This window comes from Coturnix japonica, chromosome 5 (genome assembly GCF_054131305.1).
Source record: "Coturnix japonica strain WE chromosome 5, WE-NBRP24, whole genome shotgun sequence".
Taxonomy (NCBI): Eukaryota; Metazoa; Chordata; class Aves; order Galliformes; family Phasianidae; genus Coturnix; species Coturnix japonica.
Genome location: NC_140667.1, coordinates 7,907,214 through 7,921,244, shown reverse-complemented (window position 1 = coordinate 7,921,244; position 14,031 = coordinate 7,907,214). Strand labels below are relative to the sequence as shown.

Genomic DNA, 14,031 nt, shown 5'->3' with positions numbered 1-14,031 from the left:
ACTTTGCATAAATATCTATGAAGATATTATCATGGATGGTATAAAAAGCAAAATATCTAAAATGTTACTTGACAGTTGCAGTTTTGGTCTAAAATATTTTTAAATGAAAAGTGCTTTTTTAAATCTAAATACTTCTCTCGAACATTTTCATCTTGGAAATACTTCAGTGTAGAACAATATTCAACTTCCTTTACTTGAGATAAGAAATCTCTATTACTTTTATCCATGAGTAGAATGTTCCTGCTTTCCCTTTAAAAGAAAGCCTAGTTTTATATAAGCAGAAAATCTTCATAAAAGTTCATAGATAATACTTTCAGCAAAGTATTTTCAAATTGGCTGCTGGGTTTGCAGAAAATCACTTAGCACTAAGAGTAATATACACTTTTAATCTATCTAGAAGTCTTTGCGGATAATTTTCTGCATCTTCTCCCTTTGCCATCCATACCAGGACATTTATTAATATTTCATCTGTTATTTTCTTCCAGTCTTATTCAGATCATACACAAAGTAATAAGAAGTCACACTTCAATAATTTGTGTTAAATGTAACAAAATAAACCTTAGCAGTTTAGGAAAATATAATTTAAGGTATGTGAAAACGTAAGTAGAAATCCATAATTAATTCAAATCCTGTCAGCTTGTTACTTAACAGCTACTGACATCTCAACTTCACATATTACTCTTCTTCAGCACCAAGATTCAATGAACATACTTTACAACATGCTGTTTGAGCCAATCAGTAATTCATAAAATAGATTTTAAAGTTAACCTGTGAAGCTGCTCTTTTTGTAACTTGGTCAAGATCAGCTTGCAACTTCCTTTGCTGCTCTTCATAGATTTCTAGCTTAGTCAGCAATTCTTCTACAAAAAAAAAAAAAAAAAAAAGTTAAAATCATGAATTAGGTGTGTTATGATGCAAAACCATAGGAAGATCATTAAAAGCAAAGAAAAAAGATTCAAAATGGAAACATAGATGATTAATTTCAATTAGAAGCCCCGTGCTGGGCTGTGTTGTCCACTTACCCATAAGACTGTCTTCTTCTTTATTAAATACTGACGAGTGCTTTAAATTTAATCTGCCAACAATTTAAACCATTAAACTGAAAATTCTACCACTTTCCCTCCGGAAAAAAAAAAAAAAAAAAAAAAAAAAAAAAGCCATAAAAACTAACAGGATGAGACAAAAAAAAATCTCACAGGGCTGAATTTTAAACCTACTTACCACTCTGAGGTTTTATACAAAAGTTTTTCTCAAAATCTTTATGCAAGAAAAAAACCCAATCATTTGAGATCATTCTTTGTTTAAGCTCACTGCTCTCTAACATTTCTATGTACACGCTGTTAGATTTATCCAAATATGCTCGTTCTCATTTTTCATCCTAAGAAGAAACCTCTCTTCCACTTCACTAGATTAGTTGATACACATTCTGTCAAATACAAGGCCTGAATTATAAAGCCCAGGAAGGTTTACTTAAGGAACAACAGACTTGCAACTCTGAGTTAAGTAGTGTATGCTGTTGCTCAAATCAGCATGAAGTTACTTCCAAATCTGTTTTAAAAAAGATAGGCATTGGAAATTTAAAACAAGTCAAAAGGTCATTTAACCTTCCTTGCCTCTTTACTTTGTACCATCTGCAATAGAGAAGTAAAAAAACATATTTTCATTAGCTTTTTTCTTTGTTTTACCGTTCTGAGTTCTGACTTCATGTAATGATTGCAGTTTTAATTCCAGTTCTTCCTTTTCAGCTTCTAATTCTGACACACGATTGTTCAAGGCAGACAGATCATTATTCTTCGATGAAAACTAAAATAAAAAGCAACTGTAAGCTTTACAAATGCATTAAAATTTGTACCTTTTTTTGTTGCAATTATGATGTGGGACACCAGTAACCAAAAATCATAAAACCAAGACAGCCTGTATGAACTATTATTTTGAATAAATTGTTTCAATATTCTATTGACCCCACATTTTACTTCTTTCAGTCAGGTAAAGTAATTTCAAAAACAGGTTTGTAACGTTAAAAAATGCTGCACGTACATTTTTCAGCTCATCTTCCAACTGTTTGATTCTTGATTTAGACCAAGCCTTCATTTTTAGAAACTTAGCTTCAGATTTGCTGGCCTCCTCCACTTTCAATTTCAATTGTACTAAAAAGCAAGGCATAAAAATTACTTTACAGCCTGGAACAATTATCAGTAAGGGATCTATGTTTAATTTCTTTAATAACTGAAAGTAACACTTAAACAAGACAACTGCATTTAGAGAAGAAAAATGTTAAGAAATGTAGTGAGCAATTTACAGCTTATGTGATATCTTTACCTTCCCATAATAACAGTGCTTCTGCACACATACTTTTTATAGTGATAACTTTTCCACTGGATTATATGGAGTTCTATTTGAAAAACAAATGAAATTGGCACACAGTATGTAAGGGTACGGTGCAAAGTAACTTCATGTGCAACAACTTTTTAAATAGGATACCTTCTAATTCTTCCATCTTCTCTTTGGATGTAGACTCCAGATCTGCAACATCTTTTGAGTTAGTCTGCCTGCTAGCAGTTAATTCTGCCACTTGTTTCTTAAGCTGAAACAGAGCCTGATCTTTCTCTTGCAGCTCAGTTTCATGTTTCTCTTGAATTTCATGCAGTTCAGCATCGTATTTCTCCCTGACCTTTGTCATTTCAAGCATGTGTTTCTCCATCATGTCTTTTATCTGTGCTCTCAGTACATGTCTCTCGGCATCCAGCTTGGACTGGAGGTTTTCTTTTTCAGACTGAAGGCGTTTCATGCTTTCATTAATCTCCTGTTAAAAATATATATATATTTTTTTTTAATATGAAATATTTTCAGCACCACATTGAAACATTACATCTGCATTCTTACACATTCCATCATGTTATAATCAGAAAAGGGTGCTACTGTTGGCCAGCTGGCTCTAGTACAACTCTAGTACAACTGGCTCTAGTACAAAAAACAGCTTCAATTCCAAAGGCCTACATGGGAACTTCAAAAAACAGCATTGCTATTTTTGGGTGCAAACTGCATACAACATCTCCTCATAGGCAACAGTGGAATAAAAATGAACATTTTGATGTATGGTGTACAGGAAAACTGCGAGACCCAAAACTGATATCAAGGATTGAGAACGCTCACCACAACACCATTCAGATATTGTTACTTACATTAGTGAGAATTAAAACTAGCAAACTACAATCTAGTTGTTTTTAACAGCATCCTGTTGCAAATTAGTTCTTTGTTGGTGCTTATTCTTCTTTCGATGCCTTCACATTAGTTATTATACAAGAGCTAAAAAAGATTACAGATCACCCTAACAGAGCATTACAGCAGTTCATCAGATTAGATCTGTTGTACAAAAGCCAGCATTCATAATCCATAAACTGTCCATGTAAAATAGCTGTGAAGGACAGCAGAGACAATATTTTCAAAATGTGATTATCCTGCTTATGTAAAGGAAGACTTCCTGTTATTTTAATACTAAGACCAAGGTTTCACCAAAGTTAAAATGGCTCTAAGTTCACGTTGCCACAGTGCACCCTTCACACTATCCTCAAGTTGTGCATTTCTGTCCCTCAATGCACTAGCACTGGGTACCATTTCCATAGAGCATCTTCCTCCAAAGTGCATTTAACCCCAGAAAAACAAGAAACAGAAATAAAAGCCTGCACAAGGCACAATGCATAACAAATGTGAAGGATGAATAAAGCACCGATTCAGCTAAGATAACAGCCTGTGGATCACTCATTTTTGCAGTGGATCTTGACTACCTCATCAGGACAGGATGCCTACCTAGTTACATAGCTTAAATTATTTCTAATAGATTGAGAGTCTGACAACCCTCTTGGCAAGTGGAAAATATTTTAGAAATACCATGGCTAAATTGCTGACCCCTGCACTTCTCAGACAAGTGGTTTCAGCAAAGAGCTTCAAAAGCCTGGGAGACTGAAACGTCCTTTTCCTACACTGCTGAACTGAAGTAGCAACACTCAAAAGGCTATAATCAGGGTTCACATTAGGTGCATAAACACAAAGAACGTTGATTAGCCGTGGGTTCTGCAATCAGAAGAAATACTTCAAAAGAAAGGGCACACTACTAGCAAAACATTCTCTTCAAGGGAAAAAAAGAAAGCTTCAGTTTTGAAGTTCTCTCTAAAACTCTAACTAGAGAAACTGAAGTTTTTTGACAGCAAAAAGTCTTTCATATATTATAAGTTCCCGGATTGAATCAAAGCTATGGGTGACAACTAACAATTTTGCATTTAGTGGGATTTATTTCTCCTTAAAATTCATTTTCTAACTGAAATTAATATCTTGTACGCGATCATGATTACATTATCAGCATGTGTTTAAACCTCCCAGAGCACTGCCAAAGTATTTCATGTAGAATCATCTTTATATACAATCAATAGTTTTCTGTATTTTTTTGTAATTGACTAGTGTGTATACGATATTGCTTACTTTCAACTCCTGGTCTTTGGCATCCAGTTCTTTTTGCAGCACATCTATCACTTGTGTTCTTCCCAGCATGACTTCTTCCTTTTCGTGGAGCTTCTGCTTCAAGGCCTTTAAAAGCTAGCACAAAAAAATCAAGCTGTCAATATAGCGGTTAATACTTTCAGAAAACAGGGGAAAGTCTTATCTTTAGTTTCCCAACCAGACACCTGAACAGTGTCATAGAGGACTTTGTGATTCTGTGATACTGGTTATTAATTACATTATTCCAAACTCCCACAGCTAAGTCAAAGCAATTTACCAAGTGTCCAAAGCAACGCACCTGTTCTAAGTCAGCGCTCGCATCAGACTTAGCAGCTAATTTAAAGAGCTCCTGCTCATGCTTTTTTCCCTGTGCTTCCAGCTCTTTTTCCTTTTCATGAATTATATTTTGAAGCACACGTACCTGAAAACACATACAGAGTACATATGAAACCTGTTCAGAAAAGTACATTAGAAGAACACTGAAGTAACTAAAGTGCAGCAAGATAATGTACTCCACAAAGTCTGAGTTTTGCTTCCGCTTGGCAGTAAATACAGTAATGTCAGTGATTACCAAAGACAATGATGCATACAGATAAATCTCCAACTTGCATGAAATGTGCCTCAATTCTACAACAACAAACTTCAAATGACAAGAAAGACACTGAGGCTCTGGAGCACGTCCAGAGAAAGGCAACGAAGCTGTGAAGGGTATGGAGCACAAGTCTTATTTGGAACAGCTAAGGGAACTGGGATTGTTCAAGTCTGGAAAAGAGGATGCTCATTGTATTCAGAATGGTTAAATAACTCAGAAAGACAACTAGACACTTGCATGTATACGCTTTTGCACCTTCAGGAACAGTGCCACAAGGAAAAGGGTTTGGAGGTTCTTCTACTAGAATGCTCCGCAATTCATTTCACTCATTTACATCCCAGTTCCTCCATTCACAGACATCACCCACATCATTAAAATCCTTCCTTGCACAATACTTTTGCCTCCAGTAGTCACCTGTACAAACCACCCACTTAGTCTCATTGTTTTTATTTCATGTGATGATTATTTAGACCTTAACTCAAGAATCACTGAAATTAAGAACGGCTTTTCTCAGATATTCAGATAGCACCTCTGAAGCCACTTCTTCCACCAACAAATGTAAATATTTTTACAGTGCTTACTTACATTTTCTATATACTTAGCTTCCATCTTTTGGAAACGTTCTCTTTCATTGCTCTGAACGTTTTTAAGACTCTCAATCTCTTCTTGGAACAAGCTGCATTTTTCTTCACTGTCTCCAACCTTCTTGTTAAGTTGCTGAACAAGAATCTGCATGCTTTGTAGTGATGATTCCTTAATGGATAGTTCGTTCTTTAGAATGCAAACCATAAGATGATAAGAAGAATGGCTCCATAATAAAGAAAAAGCAATCACCAGGAACCCACCTCCTAGCCCTTCCTCTAATATTAAGCAACATTAAGCTAGAAATTTGGGTTTGGTATAAATTTGTGTGAAGTTCGTCAGCAGATTCCAAAGTCAGTATTAGTGATAATGACTAACATAAATAAATATTAGATCTAACAAAACAAATGAGATAATCACCGAAGAAATTGTAGTCACATAATTAACTACAGATTATTTATGCTTCAATAAAGGATTGATCATATAACACCAGGGTTTGTTGAGTTCGTTGAAATTGCTATGAAATATACCTTCAGCTCTTCATTGGGCAAGAGTACTTCATTGGTAACACCACCTGATCCACATGCTATCTGTAAATCGATGATATAGGCATCTCTTTCAGCTAACTTCTTTTCTTTCTCTGCCAGCATGGCATCCATTTCAGTCCCCCGGTAGCGCTGAGCCTCCAATTCAGCATCCTGAAAATGAAAATACAACACTGCATGTAATCTATACTTCTACCATCTGCAGCACAGAAGATCAGTTTGTATTACAACCTTACAGCATGTTTTAAGTTACTGAAAAAAATGCCACCACATTTATAACTGAGTTCAACTTTAGCCATAACATTCAATTACTAAGCCTGAAATTCTGCAGCACACACATTCCCGCCACTTTCTACAGTCAACAACAATATGCACAAAACACATAATATGAAATTATTCCTTGCTTGCATTTCTTCCTCTTATGAATTGATTTTTGCCACTGAAGCAAAACAGCATTTTCACTCAAAATAAAAAGTTTAAAGATGATATTAACCCACACAGGTCACACAGTTCTTCTTTTTCCACTTACTATCAAAATACCAAAGAAGTATTCTTGGGAATTCATTAACTGAAGACATAATGAAACAACTATTACAGTATTTCCTCAAGCAGGTTATAAAATATATCCTTCTCTTTCTTCTCAAACAGAAACTTTCTCAGAACATCTGTTTAGCCATTAAATATAACCCTGCACCACAAATGTGAAAAAACACATGCTAAGCATCACTTAAAATACCACCTTTTTTTGTAACTCTTCATTTTTTTGTGTGATCTGGGATTCCAGCTCTTCAATTCTCTTTCTCAGCACCAATATTTTCCCACGATTTGCTGCAGCATTTTCCTGGTCACCATCTCTTGATGCCTGCAAAAAAGAGGGGTCTTTAATACTTTAATAGGTTGTGACTGACATCAGGGTACCTGTTCGAACAATAATGGTTGGTATTTCCATTCCCTTATATACAAATCCAAGAAGCTAAACAAAGGTAGCATGGCACTTTTATTAAGCATGTCGAAATCATCATATTTAAATTGTTAATGATAATTATGAATGCAAAGTGAACTGAAACATGCAGAAAGGGTATTTATTTCCTCTGGTCATTGTAAATCACATAACCTGGCAAGCGTAATCAATATAACATAGAGGAAAGAAAGGACTATTGGAGGGGGTGGGGAAAAAGCTGTCAATTGAAACCCACCAAAGCACACTATTTCCAATCAGAACGGAGAAGGCACGATGATTGGATTATAGAAATTACTTCCAATTACAAAAGAAATCAAACCTGATTGCTAAGAACATGTCTTGCTAGGAAAATAAATCAGATCTTCTAAGAATTAGTCAAATCTCAAAGTCTCACTAAAGTTATCACAGAAGTTAAAACAGACATTAAAACATGCTTTTTTTGAAGGAAAAACAAATCTACTCATATGAAAACACTACACTAAACAAACTGTAAAATATCTGTTACTGGTAAAATACTGGTCACCTAAAATGAGAGATTACTACATTTAATCCAAACTTTGCTTCCAAGGCCATTTTTAGATTTCCACAGTTGTTCTGGTTATTAAAATTACAAGGTGGGTTCTTTGGTTTCGTTTCTCTTCAGAAACATCTCACATCTCAAAAACAGACTCACATGTGAAGAGCTGAAGATGCTAATAAAACAAAGACCAGCACAGTTTTTTAGTTTTTCACTTCACCAAAACAATTTGAAAGCAATGCACAATTTTCTGAATTCCTATAGCAAAATAAATTAGATAGAAATACACACAGTGGCAGACAACAACTACAAAATTTATCTGGATCATAATCTGATCAAAGCAGCTCAACATTGGGACTTCAGTTCCATATTCAAGTCTAGCATATTAATTTGTCCACTCTCAAGCTTAAAGGCACTTACCTTTTTTGGTTCTGCTTTTTCCTCTGAGCCTCCTGATGCTGATAGCTGCTTCTTAAGTTCTTCCAGTTGTGAGGTTAACGATGCAACCTTGGCTTTGTTTTGCAGCTTCACTTTGGAAAGTTTGGCATCAGCAGATTCCTTCTCCTCCTACAAACATCAGAGTCATGAACAACTTAAATCAGTTCCATGAACAACTGCGTCCTTCAGGTGTCCCATTAAAAACAAACAGACAAAAATCTAAAAACAAAACCAAGAAATCAAAATCCAAAACAAAGGTTTGAAAGAGCCTGAAGAGACTGCTGCCTATGTAATATCCAAACTCAGTTAAAACTTCTGGAATTATACGTTGGCAAAAAGCTCTAACATCTAGGCATCAGTAATAGCTAATGCCAACACTAGCTGTAACAGCTAACCAATGCGTCCTAAAGTTCCTCCAGTTGCTGTAGCTGACTGTTAAGCTTTTATACACAAAATCAGTTTACGATAAACAGGACTGAAGTGTTTTTTGAAACATTCTTTTTGACAGGAATACATACACAGTACCTTTAACTGATGATCTTTATTTCGAAGCTCAGCATCCTTCTCTCGAACAAGCTCCTTGAGCTGTATTACCAGCTGCTCAGTACTTGCCAGCTGTTCACTCAAATCCGTCAGCGACATGTTTCTTGCATCTTGAGAGCCCTCAGCCTGCAGACATTAGAACAAATAAAATGGTGCAGACAATGCTCCTTGTGCAAAATAAATCATTTGTTTTGGTGTAGGGTTTTTGGTTTTTTTTTTTTGGAGGGGGCATTGAATGGCAGGAGGGTGTGTTTGTTTTTAAAACACATACAGCAAATCTTTTTAGAACACAACATTAAAACATGCATACACTATATGTGCACATACCAGACTGGTCATAGCTAGTTTGACAGATATAGTAACAGAAGGGGTTATATAAAGCCATGTTAAAAAGATCTCGCAACATAGCTGTAATGACCTGATTTCTTCTGCATAGGAACACTCTTCACTGTATTACAGTTCAATCACACCATTCCACCACTCTGTTTGAACCCAAACAATCCTATATTTTGCAGCTTCAGAAATTCCTTGCAGTTTCTTCCTTTTCCACATCCTTATAGATTCTCTGGCACAGCAATGTTCCCTTCTGTCCCTGATCTAAAATCTGTGTGGAATCGTAAAAAGAAACCTGGAAGATTTCAAGCGGATCTAACCAGCTCTACTCAAGGCTTTTAAGAAAGCTTTACTTTTTAAGGAAGCAGAGATATAAAACAGGTATCCCTCAGCTTTCCCTCAATAAGACTTTTCCCAAAATAAGCTTTAACATAATTAGAGCAATAGTTCATTTAAAAGATTTTTTTTCTTTCTTTAAGGGGAGTAACAACACTGACTTTGAATGGTTAAACAAACCATGAAAATAATTAATAGCTATACCAAATGTTGAGCAACTGAGTTTTCTTAACTACTGGAATTTCATCATGACATCCAGTAGTATTGTTACTGGCCCTAGATGTAGCAAAATATTTTACTGAACACACTGTGTACACATAACACAGTTGGGATAAAGCCCATAAAATTCCTCTGAATGTTCTCTTAAAGCAATGTGAGCATAATGAAGAAGAGCAGAGCAGCTGTGTTATGATTAAGTATCAAGCAGAATGGAAGCAAGAACCCAATTTGACTTACAGAGTCCTAAAAGTGAATGATGCTAAAAGCAACAAAGCAACTTCTGCATGAAAGAGCAGATACGTGTTATTAGCATAACCTCAATTACAGAAATTACTACTGAAAAGTAATTCATTACTTACTACTGCTTTGGAAGGAGAATCATCTGTGCTACCCCATTTCCACATAGTTTCAAGATGGCTACAAAAAACAGAAATGAAATAACACAACAGTGAATTCCAATGAGTCTCAGTTAACTCTAATCAACCTGTCCTCCTCTCTGCATATTTCAAAGTAAATCATTTGAATCTAACTTGTTTGTTCAATGGTGACAGCACTTTTAATCTCCATCACACTGCTAGTTGCTAAGGAGTAAGTGTATTATGTATAAAATATGCATACTATGCCTTTTGGCTCCTACTTTCTAAAATGTCAACACTAGAAAAAAAAATAAATCAAAAGCCTTTAAAATGTAAATACTGTAAAGTAGTATTTCAGCATAGTTGCTATTCCCACACGTAAATAAAAGATTGAAGCTCTGCTAATGTTTAACCAGACCTTAAACACTGCCTGCCACTGCAGAATGACAGGGTTCATATCAACATGTGGTTCTATAGAACCACACACATACAATATTCAAAGAACACCATCCTGCATTACGTGCCATGCGACCACCTGCATCTGAGAAATAAAGTCAGTGCTGCAACCCTTGAAGTTGCTCATCAGTCTATTAAATACCAGCAGCCGACAACGCAGGAGCAGCACGTATTCCTTGCTCCTTTGCTCTGCAGGAAGCACCAGGGATTTCTAAATGGTAACAAAGTATCAGACACATGCAACTGTAGTCTATGGCTGCGGAAAGCCATAGACTCACAGGGCTCTAAGGTGGCAAAATCCTGAAGATCAAATGGACAGAAGGCAGCTCAGGGGTTAAGAACAATCCTGAGTAATAGCGATAGGCCTGGCTGAGAAAAAAAATGGGCAGTCTTCAAAATATCCCATGCTGTAAACACCAGACTGTGGCTTGGAGATGTATATTACAGGCAGACTAATGTATGTTGTTCCATCACTGCATAATAATACTCCAAAGAGCAGCACAAAGCAAGGAGCCAAGCCCTACCTGTTCCATAATCTTCACTCTCCATTAGCAACACCCATGTGTACAGCATACTTCTCAAATATGCACTCACAGATCAGTCAGCACTACTGAATGTGGAACCCAGTTTATTATAAACATGAGCACATAGCTTACCTTAAAAAGCATGCAGAATTATAGTAGAGACTGCTTTTAAATATGTTTATCTTCTAAAAGCTAAAACCAGCAATCACAGACTGCAATCTATGGCCTATGTTATCTACAAGGTCAAAATGGATTATGCTAAGAATCTTTCCTAACATTAAAACCACCAAAGTAGCTATGGGCTTGGGGATGGAAATTATACAACTTAAAAGTAAAAACCCCATCTATGACTCCTCCAGAGCCCTAACATCAAATCTGCCCTCATTAAAAAGCTCATTTCCACATACATAAAAGGGTTACTGAGGTACAGAGAAGTGGAAAAAGACTCAGTGGATGCAAAATAGTCATTTTACTTACAAATATTTCCAGCTTTGACTGATGCAATTGCCTTCAGCCACTTCATGTGCCAGCATTCCTACCTGAATGCCTTAACTGCTACTTTCCCAATCATCTTTATTTACAGCAGGGTTACTAAATATTGACAATTTTTCCAAACTAAGCTTGGAAACAAAAATTCCCCACCCAGCATGAAGCCAAACAATAGTGACTTCTGCTTTTCTTACGCTGACAACAAACTGAAGCACCAAAGCTGCAACTGGAATGCTCAGCATAATCCTCTCTCTTTCCATTATTATGTAAACAGAATTTAATCAAGTTTTCTATCCCAATTGTCCTTCCAGCACCAGCCTATTTCCTGGACATAGCACTATCAGTCATCAACCACAAAAGAAGCTGAGAGCCCAAATTTTCTGTGGCTACACCTTTGTGGCTCTGTTTGCCTTTCCTCTGCAAGATCCACCTGCCCACCCTCACTTTCAATGTTCCACACCACTCTATCAATACTGTACTTCATCCTGCTCTACATCTTGTATTTCCTACCACGGTGATCATCACCCTTTGCCATGCACTGCACACTCACTGTTTCCTTCACTGAGGAACAACAGGCAGCATACCCAAACCTTGTGCAAATTCCAAGAGATACAACTACGGTTTCCTCAATTGCAGTGAAGCGAGTTTCTTCTTATGCTCAAAGGACAGCTGAGGTTTCAGCTCTTATCACAATAGGACTTTATCAAAGAGAAAGACTCCTCTAGCAGCTTTGGCTCCGTACTCGTCCATTCTATTAGTCCTGATCTAGCTGCAGTCAAATCCAGCTAAAAAAAAAATCTACCCATGCATTCACTTGGGAGAATTCCAGCCTGCTCCCTCCCCTAAGCCAGCTATGTCAGGGCCCAGCACAAGGGGCAATGAAGAGCACAAAGCTGTGGGCAGGGCACCTTTCAGCAGCTGCAGCAAATCCGTGTGAGGTCACAGAACCACCACACTCACTTTCCTCACGGCTGTTCAAAGCTATTCTGATATAAAGATGGCTTCGTGCATGCTCACTGAGCTCTCAATAAGAAGGCATTACAGGAGGTGTTCTCCTCCTTCTTTGCAAAAGCATATCAGCAAACAGAAGCACAACTCTTCATACTAACAGGGAAGGTAATGCTGCTCCCTTTCTCTTCTCTGGCAAATCTATAGTAGAAAGATTACCAACTGTGTTTTATTACTTCTAATACAACTCTTCGGACGCTTGCACTTTGAAGACTGAAAGAAAAACATGTTCATATACTTATTCCCCCATTGCACCCGCATAGTTTTGCTTCTACCCAAAAGTCATTTAACAACACATCTACACAGTTATTGCACGTGTTGATTACAAACAGCTCCTCGAGAACACAGATCACGTTCCCCCTGTTAAGCCGTACCCCCCCCCCGGTTCCTACACTTCCTGCAGTGCCACCAGCAGGCTGAGGCCCCATCATGCGCTGAGCCAAGGCACAGCACAGCCCTAACGTCCAGCCCCGCGACCGCCCCAGCTCGGCCCGGACAGCGCCTCCGGTGCCGGAGGAGGTTCGGGAAGACGAGGCCCAGTCCCCGCAGTTCCCCACGTCCAATCCTGCCAGGCACCGAACCCCTCGGGCCGCATTCTCCCACCGCCAAGCCGCGCAGCCCCACTCACCTGCGGGTGCCGGTGGGCGGGCGAGCCGCACCGGGCCCCGCACGACGTTACCTCCGCCTGCGGCTCGGTACGGCCCCGCAGCGCCCGGTACGGCAGCAAGTCACGCCCCAGCGCTACGTCGGTGCTGCAGCGCCGTCTGGAGGAGCGGAGGAACCTCGGCCTTGGGGGAGGGTGACAGCCGATGAGCGAAGTCCGACTGCATCCAAATGTGGGAGCACCGGGACACTGCGGCTCCGCTGTAACGACGGCAGAGCTGCAAGTGTTCTCGGAGATGAAGTGAAACAGTTCTTCCAGTGCGACCATTGTCATAGTGTTGCCATTAGTTTTCTCAATGTGACCTTCTTTCCAGTTGGCAGCAGGTGCCCTATGACCAAATGCTGGTTATTAGAAGACTGCCTGGTCTTTTCCTCCAGCTGCTGCAAGGCCAGGAGCTCCCACAGACACTTCCCACTGAAATTCCCAGCCACGGGCTTCCCAGCACGGCATGCATGAATGCTTTCAGGAATAAAGGCTTCTTTGGGAAGTGTATGCACAGGAACAACAGCACTGTGTTACACCCTCACAACACAGCCAGGCTAGAAAAACAGGGGCTGGAATGTACCATATTGAAAACTAACATCCTGACCGCTTCAACAGAACCAGCATTGGATAATACCTAGAGATTTTCATGTGCAGGAAGGAAGCTTCAAATATAATGGTCCAAAACAGATTCAGGTAGTGGTCCATCTGTGTTCAGGTAGTTTCCTCACAGAACAGATTCGTCTGCACTGTGTTTGTAATTCAGAAATTCTAGCAGCTCATGACTGACCTTATAAATCAAGAAACCTCTGTGGCTCTAAGGCAAAACTGAGAGCAGCATGTACATGGAAAAAGATGTAGCTATTGAATGTATAGCTGTACATGCTTCTGAGCACAGACAGCCCTGTAATCTCTTCAGGCTCAGAATTACAGTCTTCCACTCTCAAATATAGGAATGTGCATACAAGTGCTGCCTGGGGAATGCTGTGTTT

At 38.5% G+C, this 14,031-nt stretch overlaps 1 protein-coding gene across 8 annotated transcripts in view; it reads right to left on the bottom strand.

The window, feature by feature from the left end:
- The window catches only part of LOC107314382 (uncharacterized), a 42,485-nt gene extending 29,355 nt beyond the window's left edge, over positions 1–13,130 (bottom strand). For all 8 annotated transcript variants that reach the window (XM_015863538.3, XM_085548199.1, XM_085548202.1 and 5 more), the window contains exons 1-13: positions 13,022–13,130; positions 9,920–9,977; positions 8,655–8,798; positions 8,112–8,258; positions 6,953–7,075; positions 6,199–6,366; positions 5,672–5,857; positions 4,793–4,915; positions 4,477–4,590; positions 2,482–2,803; positions 2,038–2,147; positions 1,686–1,803; positions 769–860 (exon numbers count right to left, since the gene is read on the bottom strand). In XM_015863538.3, the coding sequence (XP_015719024.2) occupies positions 769–860; positions 1,686–1,803; positions 2,038–2,147; positions 2,482–2,803; positions 4,477–4,590; positions 4,793–4,915; positions 5,672–5,857; positions 6,199–6,366; positions 6,953–7,075; positions 8,112–8,258; positions 8,655–8,798; positions 9,920–9,964 (1,692 nt within the window). In that variant the 5' untranslated portion in view covers positions 9,965–9,977; positions 13,022–13,130. The remainder of the gene's footprint in view (positions 1–768; positions 861–1,685; positions 1,804–2,037; positions 2,148–2,481; positions 2,804–4,476; positions 4,591–4,792; positions 4,916–5,671; positions 5,858–6,198; positions 6,367–6,952; positions 7,076–8,111; positions 8,259–8,654; positions 8,799–9,919; positions 9,978–13,021) is intronic.
- Between the last annotated feature and the right edge of the window lie 901 nt (positions 13,131–14,031).